This window comes from Ovis canadensis, chromosome 7, assembly GCF_042477335.2.
Source record: "Ovis canadensis isolate MfBH-ARS-UI-01 breed Bighorn chromosome 7, ARS-UI_OviCan_v2, whole genome shotgun sequence".
NCBI classification, from domain to species: Eukaryota; Metazoa; Chordata; class Mammalia; order Artiodactyla; family Bovidae; genus Ovis; species Ovis canadensis.
Window position 1 is genome coordinate 65,453,910 of NC_091251.1, and position 16,662 is coordinate 65,470,571.

Here is a 16,662-nt window from a genome sequence, read left to right on the forward strand (position 1 = left end):
TGAACTGAAGACAGTGGTAGCCAGAGCTCATTTGGTAAACACAAGTTGCCCCTACTCAAATCTTGGTATATTATAAAATGCTTTGGTGATGAACCCTGTAGCTCTGACAGTGCTGAAATCACCCAGTTAAAACTCACTGTTAGATCAGAATGCCAAGGTAACTTTTGTGATAAAGGCCTTGTACATGACTGCACCTAAATTGAATTTTTCAATTTTTTCAGAAGGTTCAGGCGCTGATTGTGAAATTACATGCTTTGCTTAATAAGAATGTGATGAGGCTATGCTTTAGTAATAGTATTGATAAAGAGAAATTTCAGTTATTGAACAGAATGCAGACCAAGCAGTGTGCTAAAATTTTCTGTGGTTTATGTCAGTTCATCCTTAAGGTAACCCAGTGAGGTTTGTAATGTTATTTCTACTTTGTAGTTTAAGAATGGAGGCTTAGTGTGAAGAACGTGGGCCAAGTCACACCAACAAGGGTTCAGAATTTGAACCCAAACCTACTTACCACCATATTAAGAGAACATCCCTTTCTTATGCAGACTTGAAGTTCTCCTTAAGGATGATGACAAAAAGTCATGACTGTCTACCACCATTTGTGGCATATGGTAGTGGTTCAGGTAATATTATCTCTCCCTGCTTTGTTACTCTCTGTACTAAATATGGTTGATAGAGGGAAAATCAAGCTTTCAAGAACTGGCCAGATTATCTGGGATAACTTTAGGATGACTCTGCCTTGTGATAGGGGATCCTAAGGCCAGAATCTATGACTGAATTTAATAGGGAGCTTCATGGAGAATTTGGACTATGTTGTGCGTGTGTGTGAGGGAGAGAGACACACACAGAGACACAGAGATTCACACACACACACAGAGATCTTCCCCTTTATGTTAGCCAAACCATTTTCTCCTATCTTATTTCCTAAAGAGCAATTAAAATATCTTTTATTTTTCAAATAAGGAAGAAGATCATTGACTTTCTCTTACCAGGCATGTGTCACCACATGGTACTTGTTGAAGAAGTGGGTGTTCCTTGCCTTCTATTGTTACTCTGATGAGAGTGAGGGTGGAGAGCACTTTGAAAAAATATTTGTGTAAGGAGGAGAGAAAGAAGTGAGCTGGATAAGAAAGTCTTTTGCCTATCCAAAATTGAGGGCATTCTTGACTTTTATTAATAGAAGACATTTCCTTGAGGTTTAGATGCTACTTCCTCCAGGAGGTATTGTGTTGGAAGGAGTGACCTTATGTTCAAATGCTCTCCATAGAGTCTTATTTTTACTTTAGGGATTCAATTCTGTCTTTAGATTTCTAGGGAGGAAGATTGCCTGGGTATTGACCCTTCAGAACTAGACTGCTAGGTAATGATGCTAATAGCAGTTATTGTGTGCCAAGCACTATTCCAAACTTTATATGTATACACTAACTCAATTCTCACAACAGATGTTTGAGATAGATTTACTACTGTGCTTCATCAAATCTAAATGTGTTGATGCTGTATCTTGATTTTGCTAGAAGATGCTATTGAAAAGTTTTCACACAACTGTATTTCTAGTGCCATTTTATTTACAAACAATTTCAAGTTGTTATAGGTTGTAAAACTGTGAGATATAAGATACATCCTACTAATAAAGTTAAAATAACAAAGCATATACATAATAGTATTAATAGAATAGAATATCATTCCCATTTTTAAAATGGAGACCCTGAGGCAAAAGACATTAAGTTTTCTAAAGTGACATGACTGAACTCACATGTGTTGTGATTCTAGAGTCCATGCTCTTAACCTCCACTTCTTTCTGTCTCTCAACAATACGTTGGAATTGAATCCATGCTGACATGTGTTAGACTGCCCAAGACCCACTTACTCCTCCTTTCACTGTGGCATTCATGATAGAATGGCACTGAGATTTTTCCAAGGGAAGAAGTATGTATGATGTGTATCTTTAGGGCTGTGATGAGGGTTTTGCCCTAATGCATGCAAAGTGCTTAACATGTGGACATCTGACATATTTTTAGTAAGAGCAATGCAGTTGGGAGGCCTTGATGAACTGGCTTCTCAAGGATCAGTAGGTTGGGGTACTTGCTGGAAGTTGTGTGCACAACATGTTGTCTAAGTGGCCCAAATTCTGCATTGTGTATTTTATTCTGTTCCTCTTTGTGCACTAAAATACCAACATAAAAAGAGATGGGAATACTAGACCACCTGACCTGCCTCTTGAGAAACCTGTATGCAGGTCAGGAAGCAACAGTTAGAACTGGACATGGAACAACAGACTGGTTCCAAATAGGAAAAGGAGTACGTCAAGGCTGTATATTGTCACCCTGCTTATTTAACTTCTATGCAGAGTACATCATGAGAAACGCTGGGCTGGAAGAAGCACAAGCTGGAATCAAGATTGTTGGGAGAAATATCAATAACCTCAGATATGTAGATGACACCACCCTTATGGCAGAAAGTGAAGAAGAACTAAAGAGCCTCTTGATGAAAGTGAAAGAGAGTGAAAAAGCTGGCTTAAAGCTCAACATTCAGAAAACTGAGATCATGGCATCCAGTTCTATCACCTCATGGGAAATAGATGGGGAAACAGTGGAAACAGTGGCTGACTTTATTTTTCTGGGCTCCAAAATCACTGCAGATGGTGACTGCAGCCATGAAATTAAAAGATGCTTACTCCTTGGAACTCTGCATTCAGATGCTTATATCTTTCCTTTTCTCCTTTGCTTTTCACCTCTCTTCTTTTCACAGCTATTTGTAAGGCCTCCCCAGACAGCCATTTTGCTCTTTTGCATTTCTTTTCCATGGGGATGGTCTTGATCCCTGTCTCCTAAGGAAACATTTCATGCAAAGATGGGCTTGATAAAGGACAGAAATGGTATGGCCCGAACAGAAGCAGAAGATATTAAGAAGAGGTGGCAAGAATACATGGAAGAACTGTACAAAAAAGATCTTCATGACCCAGATAATCATGATGATGTGGTCACTAATCTAGAGCCAGACATCTTGGAATGTGAAGTCAGGTGGGCCTTAGAAAGCATCACTACGAACAAAGATAGTGGAGGTGATGGAATTCCAGTGGAGCTGTTTCAAAACCTGAAAGATGATGCTGTGAAAGTGCTGCACTCAATATGCCAGCAAATTTGGAAAACTCAGCAGTGGCCACAGGACTGGAAAAGGTCAGTTTTCATTCCAATCCCAAAGAAAGGCAATGCCAAAGAATGCTCAAACTACCGCACAATTGCACTCATCTCACACACTAGTAAAGTAATGCTCAAAATTCTCCAAGCCAGGCTTCAGCAATACGTGAACCGTGAACTTCCAGATGTTCAAGCTGGTTTTAGAAAAGGCAGAGGAACCAGTGATCAAATTGCCAACATCTGCTGGATCATCGAAAAAGCAAGAGAGTTCCAGAAAAACATCTATTTCTGCTTTATTGACGATGCCAAAGCCTTTGACTGTGTGGATCACAATCAACTGTGGACAATTCTTCAAGAGATGGGAATACCAGACCACCTGACCTGCCTCTTGAGAAACCTGTATGCAGGTCAGGAAGCATCAGTTAGAACTGGACATGGAACAACAGACTGGTTCCAAATAGGAAAAGGAGTACGTCAAGGCTGTATATTGTCACCCTGCTTATTTAACTTCTATGCAGAGTACATCATGAGACACGCTGGACTAGAAGAAACACAAGCCGGAATCAAGATTGCCAGGAGAAATATCAATAACCTCAGATATGCAGATGACACCACCCTTATGACAGAAAGTGAAGAGGAACTAAAAAAGTCTCTTGATGAAAGTGAAAGAGGAGAGTGAAAAAGTTGGCTTATAGCTCAACATTCAGAAAACGAAGATCATGGCATCTGGTCCCATCACTTCATGGGAAATAGATGGGGAAACAGTGGAAACAGTGTCAGACTTTATTTTTTTGGGCTCCAAAATCACTGCAGATGGTGATTGCAGCCATGAAATTAAAAGACGCTTACTCCTTGGAAGAAAAGTTATGACCAACCTAGATAGTATATTCAAAAGCAGAGACATGACTTTGCCGACTAAGGTCCATCTAGTCAAGGCTATGGTTTTTCCAGTGGTCATGAATGGATATGAGAGTTGAACTATAAAGAAAGCTGAGCGCCAAAGAATTGATGCTTTTGAAGTGTGGTGATGGAAAAGACTCTTGAAAGTCCCTTGGACTGCAAGAAGATCCAACCAGTCCATCCTAAAGGAGATCAGTCCTGGGTGTTCCTTGGAAGGACTGATGCTAAAGCTGAAACTCCAGTACTTTGGCCACCTGATGCGAAGAGCTGACTCATTGGGAAAGACCCCGATGCTGGGAAAGACTGAAGGCAGGAGGAGAAGGGGACAACAGAGGATGAGATGGTTGGATGGCATCACCAGCTTTATGGACATGGGTTTGGGTGGACTCCGGGAGTTGGTGATGGACTGGGAGGCCTGGTGTGCTACGGTTCATGGGGTCGCAAAGAGTCAGACACGACTGAGTGACTGACCTGATACTGAAAAATAATTCATTATTTCCATAATTGAGGAGTGGAATATTTTTTTCTCCTGAAGAATCGGCTCCAGAGACACCACTCAGGACTTGAGTAACAGAACTATTTTCTCGTACGAAGATGGTTCTATATGAAGACCTACCAGAATCTCAGATAAGAAACCTATCACCATCAATATCCTGCCAAAACCCTGGAAAATCTCTATTAACAATCTGAAGACCTGCCTGTTCCCTGAAATCTTGTATTTCCTTGCAGCTTCCTTACTGTTTAGAATTCTGGTCTCTGTTAACCCAAACCAGCCTGATCATTGTGTCCAATTTAGAACAAACTCTAAATAGCTTCCTAATTTGCTGAATGTTCTGCCCAACTGAAATTTATATTTCATTGTTGGATCACAGATCAATATTTTGCTGCCAGATTCTTGAGATAAGTCAGGAAGTGAGTTCTCAACCCAAGAGGCCAGTGTCACTCATCATGCCTTTTCTTATTATTTATCGTTTTCTCCTCAGTGTCCTTTCTCCCAACCAGTATACTGTACTCCTACATGGACATATTGTTCAGTTGTTGAAAGATACTGTACTGTGGTGGAGATACATTTTTGAGTACAGATTGTCTGCAATTGTAGTGATTATAAATAAAATTTTAAGTTTATTGATTTGGCATAAGTTTAAAACACCAAACCATTGCTTTTATGCTTCTGATGATCATTTTACTTTTTTTTTTGTTTTTAGAGCCCCCGACCAGCCGGGAGCTTGAATCAACCACAGGCCAACAGCCGTTCCTCCGCAGCACGCCTCATTTTACTTTTTTAGTCTTAAACTGAACATCTGATCAGTAAATTTGGACTTTTTTTTTAATGTTTATTTTTTGGCTGCACTGGGTCTTAGTTGCAACACGTGGGATCTTCAGTCTTCGTTGTGGCATGCAAACTCTTAGTTGTGGCCTGTGGGATCTGGTTCCCTGAAAGTGAAAGTTGCGCAGTTGTGTCTGACTCTTTACCACCCCATGGACTATACAGTCCATGGAATTCTCCAGGCCAGAATAACTGGAATAGGAAGCCTTTCCCTTCTCCAGGGGATCTTCCCAACCGGGGGATCAAACCCAGGTTTTCCACATTGCAGGCAGAGTCTTTACCGGCTGAGCCACAAGGGAAGACCCGTGTTCCCTGACTAGGGATCACATCCAGGACCCCTGCATAGGGAACACTGAGTCTTTGCCTACAGACCACCAGGGAAGTCTCAACTTGGACTGTTTTGAACCACTTTTTACCTTGAACTAGTTACAAGTGGTTTGATAAACTTAGAGCAACTGTGGCCCAGTTAGAGATAGATTTAATTGGTCAGTGCTAACTTGATTCAGTAAAATTTATTCTGAACCAATCAAACCTCATGTGAGTCAGTCAGAACCTGCTTATCCAAGTGAGAGCTTATTTGAGCTAGCTAAAACCAGCCTGAAGCCTATTTGAGCTCTTGAAACCAGCCTTAAATGGTTAGACACATGTGGTTTTAGCCAAAGTGGCTTTAGATCAATCAGAAATGGTTTTGTAGGTAGAACGTCTTTGAACTTAACTCTTTCATTCTCAACCAGAATGAACCATTGAGGTTCTTTTGAACAAGTATGAATTTGTTAGAATGGATTGAAGTGTTTTATGTAATTTAAACCTGATTTTAGGCTAGTTCTAACTCTTTTGAAAATGACATATCTACTTAAAATTAATTGAAAATGGTTAGATTTAGCCAAAAAAGAGGGTCTTCTTTTCTGACTTAGTGAACTACTCCGAGCCAGTCAGTAATCTTTTGTGTCAGAAATGCATGTTTCAAGCGACCCAGAGGCTATTTCAGAATTGTTTTAGGTCTTCAGAGCCCTGTCTGATCTGTCCAGAGTCGGGAGAGGAGCTTGAGCCAGCATTTACTGAGTACCCAGCATCTGCCAAGCATTGTCCTGGGCACTCCACAAATAGTGTCTCGTTCAATCCTTAGAACAATGGAGTGAAGTAGTGTACATTTTCTTCTTTTTCATAGAATGGCAACCTGAAAATCCAAGGTTGAAAAACATCTGAGTAGCCAGTAGGTAGGAGACGTGGAATCAGTCTAGCTCTGCTTGACTTCAGAAGTCACGTGTTTCCTGTTAGGCTACCTTGTATGATACCAAACGTGGGCACTTAAAAAATATATTTATCTATTTATTTGGCTTTGTCAGGTCTTAATCATGGTAAAGTAGGATCTTTCACTGCGGCACACAGATTCTCTAGTTGTGGCACGTGGGCTCAGTAGCTCCATAGCATGTGGGATCTTAGTTTCCTGTCCAGGAACTGGATCCACATCCCCAACACTGCAAGGTAGATTCTTAACCACTGAACTACCAGGGAAGTCCCCCAAACCTGGTCGCTTCTAAGTCCAACATGCATTTGTAAAAATTTGAGTAATGGCCACAAAGCTTGGGGTAGAATAGACATTGGACTTGAAGTTAGGAGACATTTGTTCTAGACTGTGCAAATGAGTTAAGCTCTCTGGATTCTGTTTTATTCTTTAGCAAACAACCCAGGAAATGGAAGGTCTGAACATTTATTTTCAGGTAAACAAGGCAGATGATTATCTAAAGGTGTAGTCTAAAGAATATAAACTATGATTAATACCAACAGTGATGTTTGTACCGTCAATTGTGGTATTTCGTCTGTTAACACTTCTTTTATGGTGGTTTGGTTTTGAACAGACTGTTATGTATTGCTGTTACCATGAATAGAAAACAAAACCCATGAAGACCATTTATAGACTTAGGTGTGTAATTCTTCTCCCATGATAACTAAACACTTTAAATTTGGGGGCCCTAAAGATACAGTCATCTGTCTTTGAATTCCATTTAAGTAGGTTTAGAGAGTCCTAGAAGAGTATGCCATTGATGACAACATTTTCTCCTGTACCTAAAGTGATACAAAAACATATTTATAGAAATGACCAACTTTTTTCAAAATAAAGAGGAAACAAGGTAGCCACAGAAACTTCTTACATCACTCTCCTTGCAGAATTTGGAGTTGCTTTCTGCTTTCTCATTTATTTGGAGGGGAACGCCCCTCCCCCCAAATGGTTCGATGTTATCTGGACCTACTTTTCAATTCTTATCTCTTATTTATGAATAACTTGGAGCCAGTCAGATGCTGTGATGAGACATGCTAGTCTTTATTTGTGCCCAAGTGGTCATCTTCTGGAGAAGTGTTCTGTTGCATAGCATCAATACTGGCAACCTGCACCTGTGCGTACAGGTGCTGTAAATGGAAAGCCATCATCTGCACTGTGTCACTCTTTACAGTGTGCAAACAGAGTGCTGAATGTTTGTAGAGGCTTTGCCCTTAGTGACTGACCAGCCATATCTGAATGTGAGGTCATAGCTCTGCACTAAGGCACTCTGCAGAGGTCACTGCAGCAGCTCTTGGGAATCAGAATTCAGGATTTTTGAGCATAAGGTGAGTCACCAGATTGAGGATGGGCTAGGGGAGGCAACCTTGAAAAGTCAGTGAATGTCCTTGCCTAAGCTTTTATTAATTTTATGTATCTATAGGAATAACCCAATAGGAAGCATTGAGAGTTGTGGTAAAGTTTCTGGATAGGAGCTGACCGGGTGAAAAGGGGACAATGAGAGGGAAATCAGAATTTTTTTTCCTTTATTTTGGCTACACTGAGTCTTTATTGCAGTGCATGAGCTCTTCGTTGCCACATGTGGGCTTTCTCTAGTTGTGGCATGCAGGGGCTTCTCTAGTTGCAGCACATGGGCTTAGTTGCCTGGCAGCATGTGGGATTTTAGTTCCCCCACCAGGGATCAAACCTGCATCCCCTGCATTGGAAGGTGATACTTAACCACGGGGGAGGTCCCCCAAACCAGCAGAGTTAAATGGAGGACTTATGATGTGTATGTGGATAGGTAAATGTGTATGTTGAATGGGCAGATAGCATTGTCAGTGATAACAGGATTATTGGTTTTCCGATTTTCAAGAGGATTTATTGGTTTTAGAAATGGGAGGATAAAAAGGAGTAAGCTTTCCCTGAAGATAGACTATGTTTCCAGTCAGATTAATATCTTGAATAGTTTGGATCTATTTAAAGGATTAAAAATAAAATTTGAAAAGTGCTGATTGCAAAAGATAAAAGGTAACCATGGTTAGGTCTTGCTATAAAAACAAGAATATTTATTCTCAAAGGTAGACTTGTTTTGGCCAGTGCTGAAGAGCTGAATTGGTAGCATTTCCTATAGACTATCAAGGCAAATGTAGGTAAATGAGCCCTTCATGATGGAACGCAGTTCTCAAGTGAGTAGTGATATTCCAGAAAAGTCTGATTTAATATGTAGTAGGAGAAGGCAATGGCAACCTACTGCAGTACTCTTGCCTGGAAGATCCTGTGGACGGAGGAGCCTGTTGGACTGCAGTCCATGGGGTCGCTAAGAGTCAGACACTACAGAGCGACTTCACTTTGACTTTTCACTTTCCTGCATTGGAGAAGGAAATGGCAACCCACTCCAGTGTTCTTGCCTGGAGAATCCCAGGGATGGGGGAGCCTGGTGGGCTGCTGTCTAAGGGGTCGCACAGAGTCGGACACAACTTAAGCGACTTAGCAGCAGCAGCAGCAGGTGACAATAATAACGTGAGGAAGCTGCAAACCAAGTTTTATTAGCATTATCTTTGAAGGAACTGTAATGACATGTGAAAATGCATAGGATAAACGAAATTGCCTAGATGTCCAAGAGAGAAGCCGAGGATATAGCACTAGGAGACTTTGAAAAAGGAGGTACAGTTGGAACCACGTGCACGCTAAGAATTATTATTATTCCTGTAACATTCTCTTTGGAGAAAGAAATGGCAATTTACTCCAGTATTCTTGCCTGGGAAATCCCATGGACAGAGGAGCCTTGCAAGCTATACAGTCCATGGGGTCCAAAAAGAGTCAGATACAACTTAAGGACTAGACAACAACAAACATTCTCTTTCTTCCCTTGTTCTGTTAACTTTTATTATACACGATCTTTGTGTAAGATAGTGACCATTATCTTCTTGATTTTCATTCTCAGTTGGAATTTTTGTTTTAAGGGTACTATAATAGCACAGCACAGTTCAGTAGCATATCTAGTGAATGATTAAGTCTTTGGGACAGTGAATAATGTCTAACCCTTTCTTCACAGAACCCTTAGGCTGTTATGTAGGAGTACTTGTTGAACTGGATATTAAAAGAAGTCACTTTATTAGCAGAGGATTCTAATATTTTCTAATGAGTTTTTGGTAAATATGCATTTGTTTGTATTTTTCAGGTGACCTTCTGAGTTCTTCATTATGTCTGATGGAGACTATGATTACCTCATCAAGTTTTTAGCTCTGGGAGACTCAGGAGTAGGGAAGACCAGTGTGCTTTATCAGTACACAGATGGTAAATTTAACTCCAAATTCATCACAACAGTCGGCATTGATTTCAGGGAAAAGAGAGTGGTAAGTTCTGCATCCTTCCATATAAAAATGTAATCTGAGTCAACCTTTGCCTGTCTATTTTATTTACTTCATAGGAATTAGGAGGACAAAGGTTGTAATCTAAAATTAAAGGGTGCATACGAAAGTGTATTATGTTCAGTCTGAGCAATGTGATTAAAGGCTGTAACTGAGGACACTTCACATAAAACCAAGCAGGTAAAATAAAGTAAAAGTGAAGATTTTTAAAACATTTCCTTGATATACTTCTGGCTGGTATCTTTCTTCTGAATTCTAAAAAGTGATTTGTCTGCCTTTAATATGAAGCCTGCAAACCATCCTGCTTTTCTCTTCATTAAGGCCTCAGCAGCCCCATTCACTAGGTGGCGGAACTCAGTGACCCCACCAGGAGTGTGAGGTTGAAGTACGGGTGGGAATGACTGCATATGGATCCGGGAGGTAGCCAAAAGAACAGTAGGGTTCTGCAGAATAAGAGAAGAGCTTCTTTTTAACAATTGTATTTATTTATTTTTTTAAAGGACTGCAAGACAAGTTATTCTGGGGGTAGAGAGGAAGTCAGGAGGTTGGTGTGTCCAGGAACTACATTTCTTACTAAAAAAGCAACCATTCCCATAAAGCAGGTCACCAAGTAGTCAGGAAGACTAAGGACAAAGACCCTTTGGTGGAGCATATTCTACTTGGGAAATATGCAGAGTTTCTGCCTTCAAGGACAGAAGAATTCATTCTTTCTGATCCACTCTAAGTCTTTTATTCTACTACCAGGAGCCTTTTCTTCTACCACCACTGTTTTGTTTTGTTTTAAAATTATTTTTAAATTAAGGTATAGTTGATATACAGTATTGTGTAAGTTTCAGGTGTACCATATAGTGATTTACAATTTTTAAAGGTTATATTCTATTTATAGTTATTATAAAGTATTGGCTATATTCTCTGTGTTGTACAATATATCCTTGTAGCTCATTTTATACCTTTGTCTTTTTCATGATTATTTTGGGATGCTTGCAATTTCAAATGAATTTTAGGGTCATCTTATTAATTTCTACAAAGAAATCAGCTGAAATTCTGACAGGGATTGCACTGAATCTGTAGAACAATTTGGGGAGTACGTGCGTGCTCAGTTGTGTCAGACTCTTTGTGGCCCCATGGCCTGTATAGTCCACCAGGTTCCTCTGTCCATGGAATTTTCCAGGCAAGAATGCTGGAGTGGGTTGCCATTTCCTACTCCAAGGGATCTTCCTGACCCAGGGATTGAACCCACATCTCCTGCATTGGCAGGCAGATTCTTTACCACTGTGCCACCTAGGAAGCATTTGCATCTTAACAATATTAAGTCTTCTGATTTGTGAACATGGAATTTTTTGCCATTTAGATCTTCTTTAATTTCTTTCAACAATATATTTTGTAGCTTTCAGAATATATTTTATACTTTTTAAATTAAATTTATTCCTAAATATCTTAATTCTTTATGCTATTGTAAATTGTTTTCTTAATTTTATTTTTGAATTATTCTTTGCCAGTGTATAGAAATACAACTTATTTTGTAAGTTGAGCTTGTATACTGGAACACTACTGTACTTGTTTATTGTTTCTGATATAACCTGCATGTGTGCCGGTGGAGGGGGTGTCTCTATCTGTGTGTGTATCTGTGTGTTTATTCCTTAGGATTTCCAATATACAAGATCCTCCTCTCTTGCAAGTTGGATATGCTTTCTTTTTTTTTTCTATTTGCCCTAATGAGTGCCTCCAGTAAAATGCTGAGTAGAAATGTTGTAGGAGAACATCTTTGTCTTGTCTTTGATTTTAAGGAGAAAACATTTGGTCACCATAAAGTATAATAGAAGCTGTGTGTTTTTCATAGATGGTGTTCTTCAGATCCAGGATGTTATCTTCTATTCCTAATTGATGAGCATTTTTATTATGAAAGGTGTTGGATTTTTTTCAAGTGCTTTTTCTGTATCTGTTGAGATGATTGTGTGGTTTTAGTCCTTTATTCTAGAACTGTTCTGTTCCATTATAAATCGATATTGATTGATTTTTGTATGTTAACCCAACTTTGTTCTTATGATAAATTCCACGCAGTCATGGTATATAATCGTTTTTATATGTTGTTGGATTCTGTTTGCTAGTATTTTGGTATCTGTATTCAAAATGGATATTGGTCTATACATTTTTTCCCCTCATAGCTTTGTTTTTGGTATCAGGATAATAAAGCCCTCATAGAATGAAGTGGGAAATATTTCCTTCTTTTCTGTATTTTGAATGAGTTTGGGAAGGATGGCTGTTAATTCTAAACATCTGATAAAATTCACTAGTGAAGATATTTGGGCCTAGTCTTTTCTTTGTGGGAAGTTACTTTTATTATGAATTCAATCTTCTTACTGGCTATATGTCTCTTTAGATTTTCTATTTTTTCTTGAGTTAGTTTCAATTGTTTGTGTCTAGAAATTTCTCCATTTCTTCTAAGCTATCAAATTTTTTGGCATATGGTTGTTCATACTAGTTCCTTTATAATCTTTTTATATATTTAAAGTTGGTAGTGTTGTCCTTTCATTTCTGATTTTAAGAATTTGAATCTCCTATTTTTATTCTTAGTCTAACTAAAGGTTTATCAATTTTCTTGAGCTTTTCAAAGAAAAGATAATTTATTTCCACTCTAATCTTTATTATTCTTTCCTTCTGTTTGCTTTGAATTTAATTTACTTTTATTTTTCTAGTTTTTTAAGGTTGAAGTTTAAGTTATTGATTTGAGATCTTTCTTGATTTTTAATATAGGTGTTTACTGCTATACATGTATCTCTGAGCACTACTTTAGCAGTGAAGCTACTTTTTGTATGTTGTGCTTTTAATTCATCTAAAAATGCTTTCTAGTTTCCATTATGTTTCTTCTTTGACCCATTGGCTGTTTAAGATTGTATTGTTTAATTTCCACATACTTATGAATTCCCCAAATTCCTTTCTGTAAATGATTTCTAATCTTTTTTTAAACCATATTATGGTTAGAAAATGTATTTTGTATAACTTTTGTCTCTTAAACTTGTCAAGACTTGTTTGATGACCTAACATAAGGTCTGTCCTTGAGAATGTTTCATATGCAATCGCATGAGGTGGCCAAAGTACTGGAGTTTCAACTTCAGCATCATTCCTTCCAAAGAAATCCCAGGGCTGATCTCCTTCAGAATGGACTAGTTGGATCTCCTTGCAGTCCAAGGGACTCTCAAGAGTCTTCTCCAACACCATGCTTCAAAAGCATCAATTCTTCAGCGCTCAGCCTTCTTCACAGTCCAACTCTCACATCCATACATGACTACTGGAAAAACCATAGCCTTGACTAGATGGACCTTAGTAGGCAAAGTAATGTCTCTGCTTTTGAATATGCTATCTAGGTTGGTCATAACTTTCCTTCCAAGGAGTAAGCGTCTTTTAATTTCATGGCTGCAGTTCATGGGGTCACAAAGAGTTGGACACGACTGAGCAACTAAACTGAACTGAGAAGAACGTGTGTTTTGCAGTTGTTGGGTGAGGTCTTCTATAAGTAAGTAAAGTCAGTCAGTCGTCTCCAACTCTTTGTGACCCCGTGGACTGCAACCCACCAGGCTCCTCCATCCATGGGATTCTCCAGGCAAGAATACTGGAGTGGGCTGCCATTTCCTTCTCCAGGGGATCTTCCCGACCCAGGGATGGAACCCAGGTCTCCCGCGTTGGAGGCAGGCGCTTCTATAGGTGTCTATATTATGTCTAGTTGGCTTAGAGTGTTCTGCAACTCTTCTGTTTCCTTGTTCATCTGCTTGCTTGTTTTATCCATTATCAAAAGAGTGTTGAAGTTTCTAAATATTGTCAAATTGTTTATTTCTCTCTTTTTATCTGTATGTATTCTTAAAGGTAACTACCTGACCCTTTTATCATGATAAAATATCCTTTTTTGTCTTTTTTTTGTCTTCAAGTCTATTTTGTCTCATATTAGTATAACTCGAGCTCTCTTTTGGTTATTGTTTGCATGGCATTGTACTTTTTTCATTTTTTTCCTAACAACCTTTTTGTGTCTTTGAATCTAAAGTATGTCTTTTGTAGATAGCATATAGTTGGATCACATCTTTAAATCTATTCTGCTAACCCTTGCCTTTCAGTTGGAATCTTCAATCCATTTACAGTCAATATAATTACTAAAAAAGGAGGATTTATGTCTGCCATTTTGCTACTTATTTTCTATATGTCTTATCTTTTTTTTTGTTCTGTTACTTCTTTGCACCCTCTTTATTTTGTGTTATATAGACATTTTCTAGTATACCATTTAAGTTCCCTTCTCACTTTTTATTTTTTGAATTGTTTTCTTAATAGTTCCCCTGAGGATTAAAATTGTCATCTTAATTTTTAACAGTCTAGTTTGGATTAATACCCACTTAATTTCAATGCCATACTCTGCTCTTATATGGGTCCATATCCTGCCCATTCCTTTTCACTGTTCTTGTCATACAAATTGCATACATATTGCATCTTTATGTACTGTGTACCTATCTACACGAGTTTATAATTATTGCTTTATGAAATTGTGTTTTAGTCAGATGTAGGAAAGAGTTATGAAAAACCATTTATATTGTCTTTTGTATTGACCCATATAGTTACCTTTACTGGTGCTCTTTATTTCTTTGCGTGAATTTGAATTACTGCCTAGTGTCTTTTCATCTCAGCCTGAAGCTCAGTCTTTGTTATTTCTTGCGGGGCAGTTCTGCTGGCAATGAATTTTATGTTTTTGTTTATCAGAGGATGTTTTAAGTTCCCTTTTAATTTGAAGGATAGCTTTGCTGGAAATAGGATTCTAGGTTTGTAGTCTTTTTCCTTTCAGTACTTTTTATTGTCCTACTGCCTTTTGGCCTCCATTTTTATTTATTTGTTTCTTAATGATAAATCAGTTCTTAGTCTTATTGAGATCTCTTATATGTATTGAATCACTTTTCTCTTGATGCTTTAAAAATTCTGTCTTTTGATTTTTGACAGTTTGGTGATATGTCTAATCAGTATCAGAAAGTTTATCCTTCTTGAAGTTCACTGAGTTTCTTGAATATGCACACGAATAGTTTTCATCAGATTTTGGAATTTTTTGGCTATTATTTCCAGAAGTATTTTTTCTGCCTCTTTCTGTCTCTTCCCCCACCCCACCAAATAATATATTACTTGTACATTTTAAAATATATTTATAAAGATATATAATGTGCTTACACATTATAATGAAGAGCCAACTCAATGGAAAAGACCCTGATTCTGTGAAAGATTGAGAGCAGGGGAGAAAGGGGCAACAGAGGATGAGATGATTGGATGGCATCATCGATTCAACAGACATGAGTTTGAGCAAACTCTAGGAGATAGTGAAGGACAGGGAACCCTGGCATGCTGTAGTCCATGGGGTCATAAAGAGTCAGACACAGCTGAGTGAATGAACAACAAAAATGTGCTTACATCATTTAATACAAATTATTGTGTTATCCAGAGACAATTATTTGAAATAAAATATAAATAAGATTGTATTCCAGATGGAATTTTCTTTAGAAGTTTAAGTACTTAGGGGAGTTATACTGAATAGCTAAGTGAGAAGAGTTCACCAGTCTCAGAAGTTCTCTTTTCTTTTTCATTTTGCCATTTTAGGTGTACAGAGCCAATGGGCCAGATGGAGCTGTTGGCAGAGGTCAGAGAATCCACCTGCAGTTATGGGACACAGCTGGACAAGAGAGGTATGAGATCTTCAGTCATGTGCTCTTTGCTGGAACAAAGGGGAAACACAATTGCACTCTTCACACAGTGACCTGAGCGGGAAAAGGCCAACTGATTCGTTGATGTGCACCTGGATAAGCCATGCTGCCAAATTAGCAGGAAATTTATCAGTCTGAAATGATAATAGTGGCTTTATTTCATACAAGGTCAAAGGGAAAATGAATCCTTTTAAAAATGGATGCTTTTACTTATGGACTTCTTTCTTTTTCTTCCCCTTGTTAAAAACCTGTATACTTGTCTCCATTTACTTTTGTTTACTCAACCACAAAGAAAGCTAGAGTTGCATGCATTTTCCTTACTTGATTATTGGAACCTAGCATAAAAATCTTGTTGGAATTAACTTATATGATCAGAGGATGCTTGACAAAAATGTGACATGAAATCTTCATATAAAGTTACTCTTTTTGATTGAAATATAGTTGTTTTACAGTGTTGTGTTAATTTCTGCTGTACAGTAAAGTGATACAGTTATACAAATAGATACATTCTTTTTTATATTATTTTCCATTATGGTTTATCACAGGGTATTGAGTATAGTTCCCTGCACTAAACAATAGAACCTTGTTGATTATCCATTGTCTGTATAATAGTTTGGATCTGCTAGTCCCAAACTCCCAATCCATCCCTCCCCCACCTATCCCTCCCTTGGCTACCACAGGTCTGTTTAAAGTTGCTTTCAGTTAGCTACAGCTTTGTTATCTCTCACACTTTCCTTAAAGGATTTTATTTGTTTGTTTAACTTTTTCTTATGGAAAACTCCAAGTATATACAGAAGTAGAGAGGCAAGTACAGTGAAATCAGGTACTGACTTGCCAATTTCAAACAAACTTCAGGTTGTGGCCCATCTTACTTCATGTATATCCTTCACCTCTTCTCACTACCCCCGCCCCACAATTATTTTGAAGCAAATTCCAAATATCGAAC

General features: G+C 38.4%; 1 protein-coding gene across 9 annotated transcripts in view; it reads left to right on the forward strand.

Moving 5' to 3' along the window:
- RAB27A (RAB27A, member RAS oncogene family) overlaps nucleotides 1–16,662 on the forward strand; it is an 82,268-nt gene that overhangs the window by 46,101 nt on the left and 19,505 nt on the right. For all 9 annotated transcript variants that reach the window (XM_069596472.1, XM_069596470.1, XM_069596464.1 and 6 more), the window contains 2 exons: nucleotides 9,804–9,978; nucleotides 15,613–15,698. In XM_069596472.1, the coding sequence (XP_069452573.1) occupies nucleotides 9,826–9,978; nucleotides 15,613–15,698 (239 nt within the window). In that variant the 5' untranslated portion in view covers nucleotides 9,804–9,825. The remainder of the gene's footprint in view (nucleotides 1–9,803; nucleotides 9,979–15,612; nucleotides 15,699–16,662) is intronic.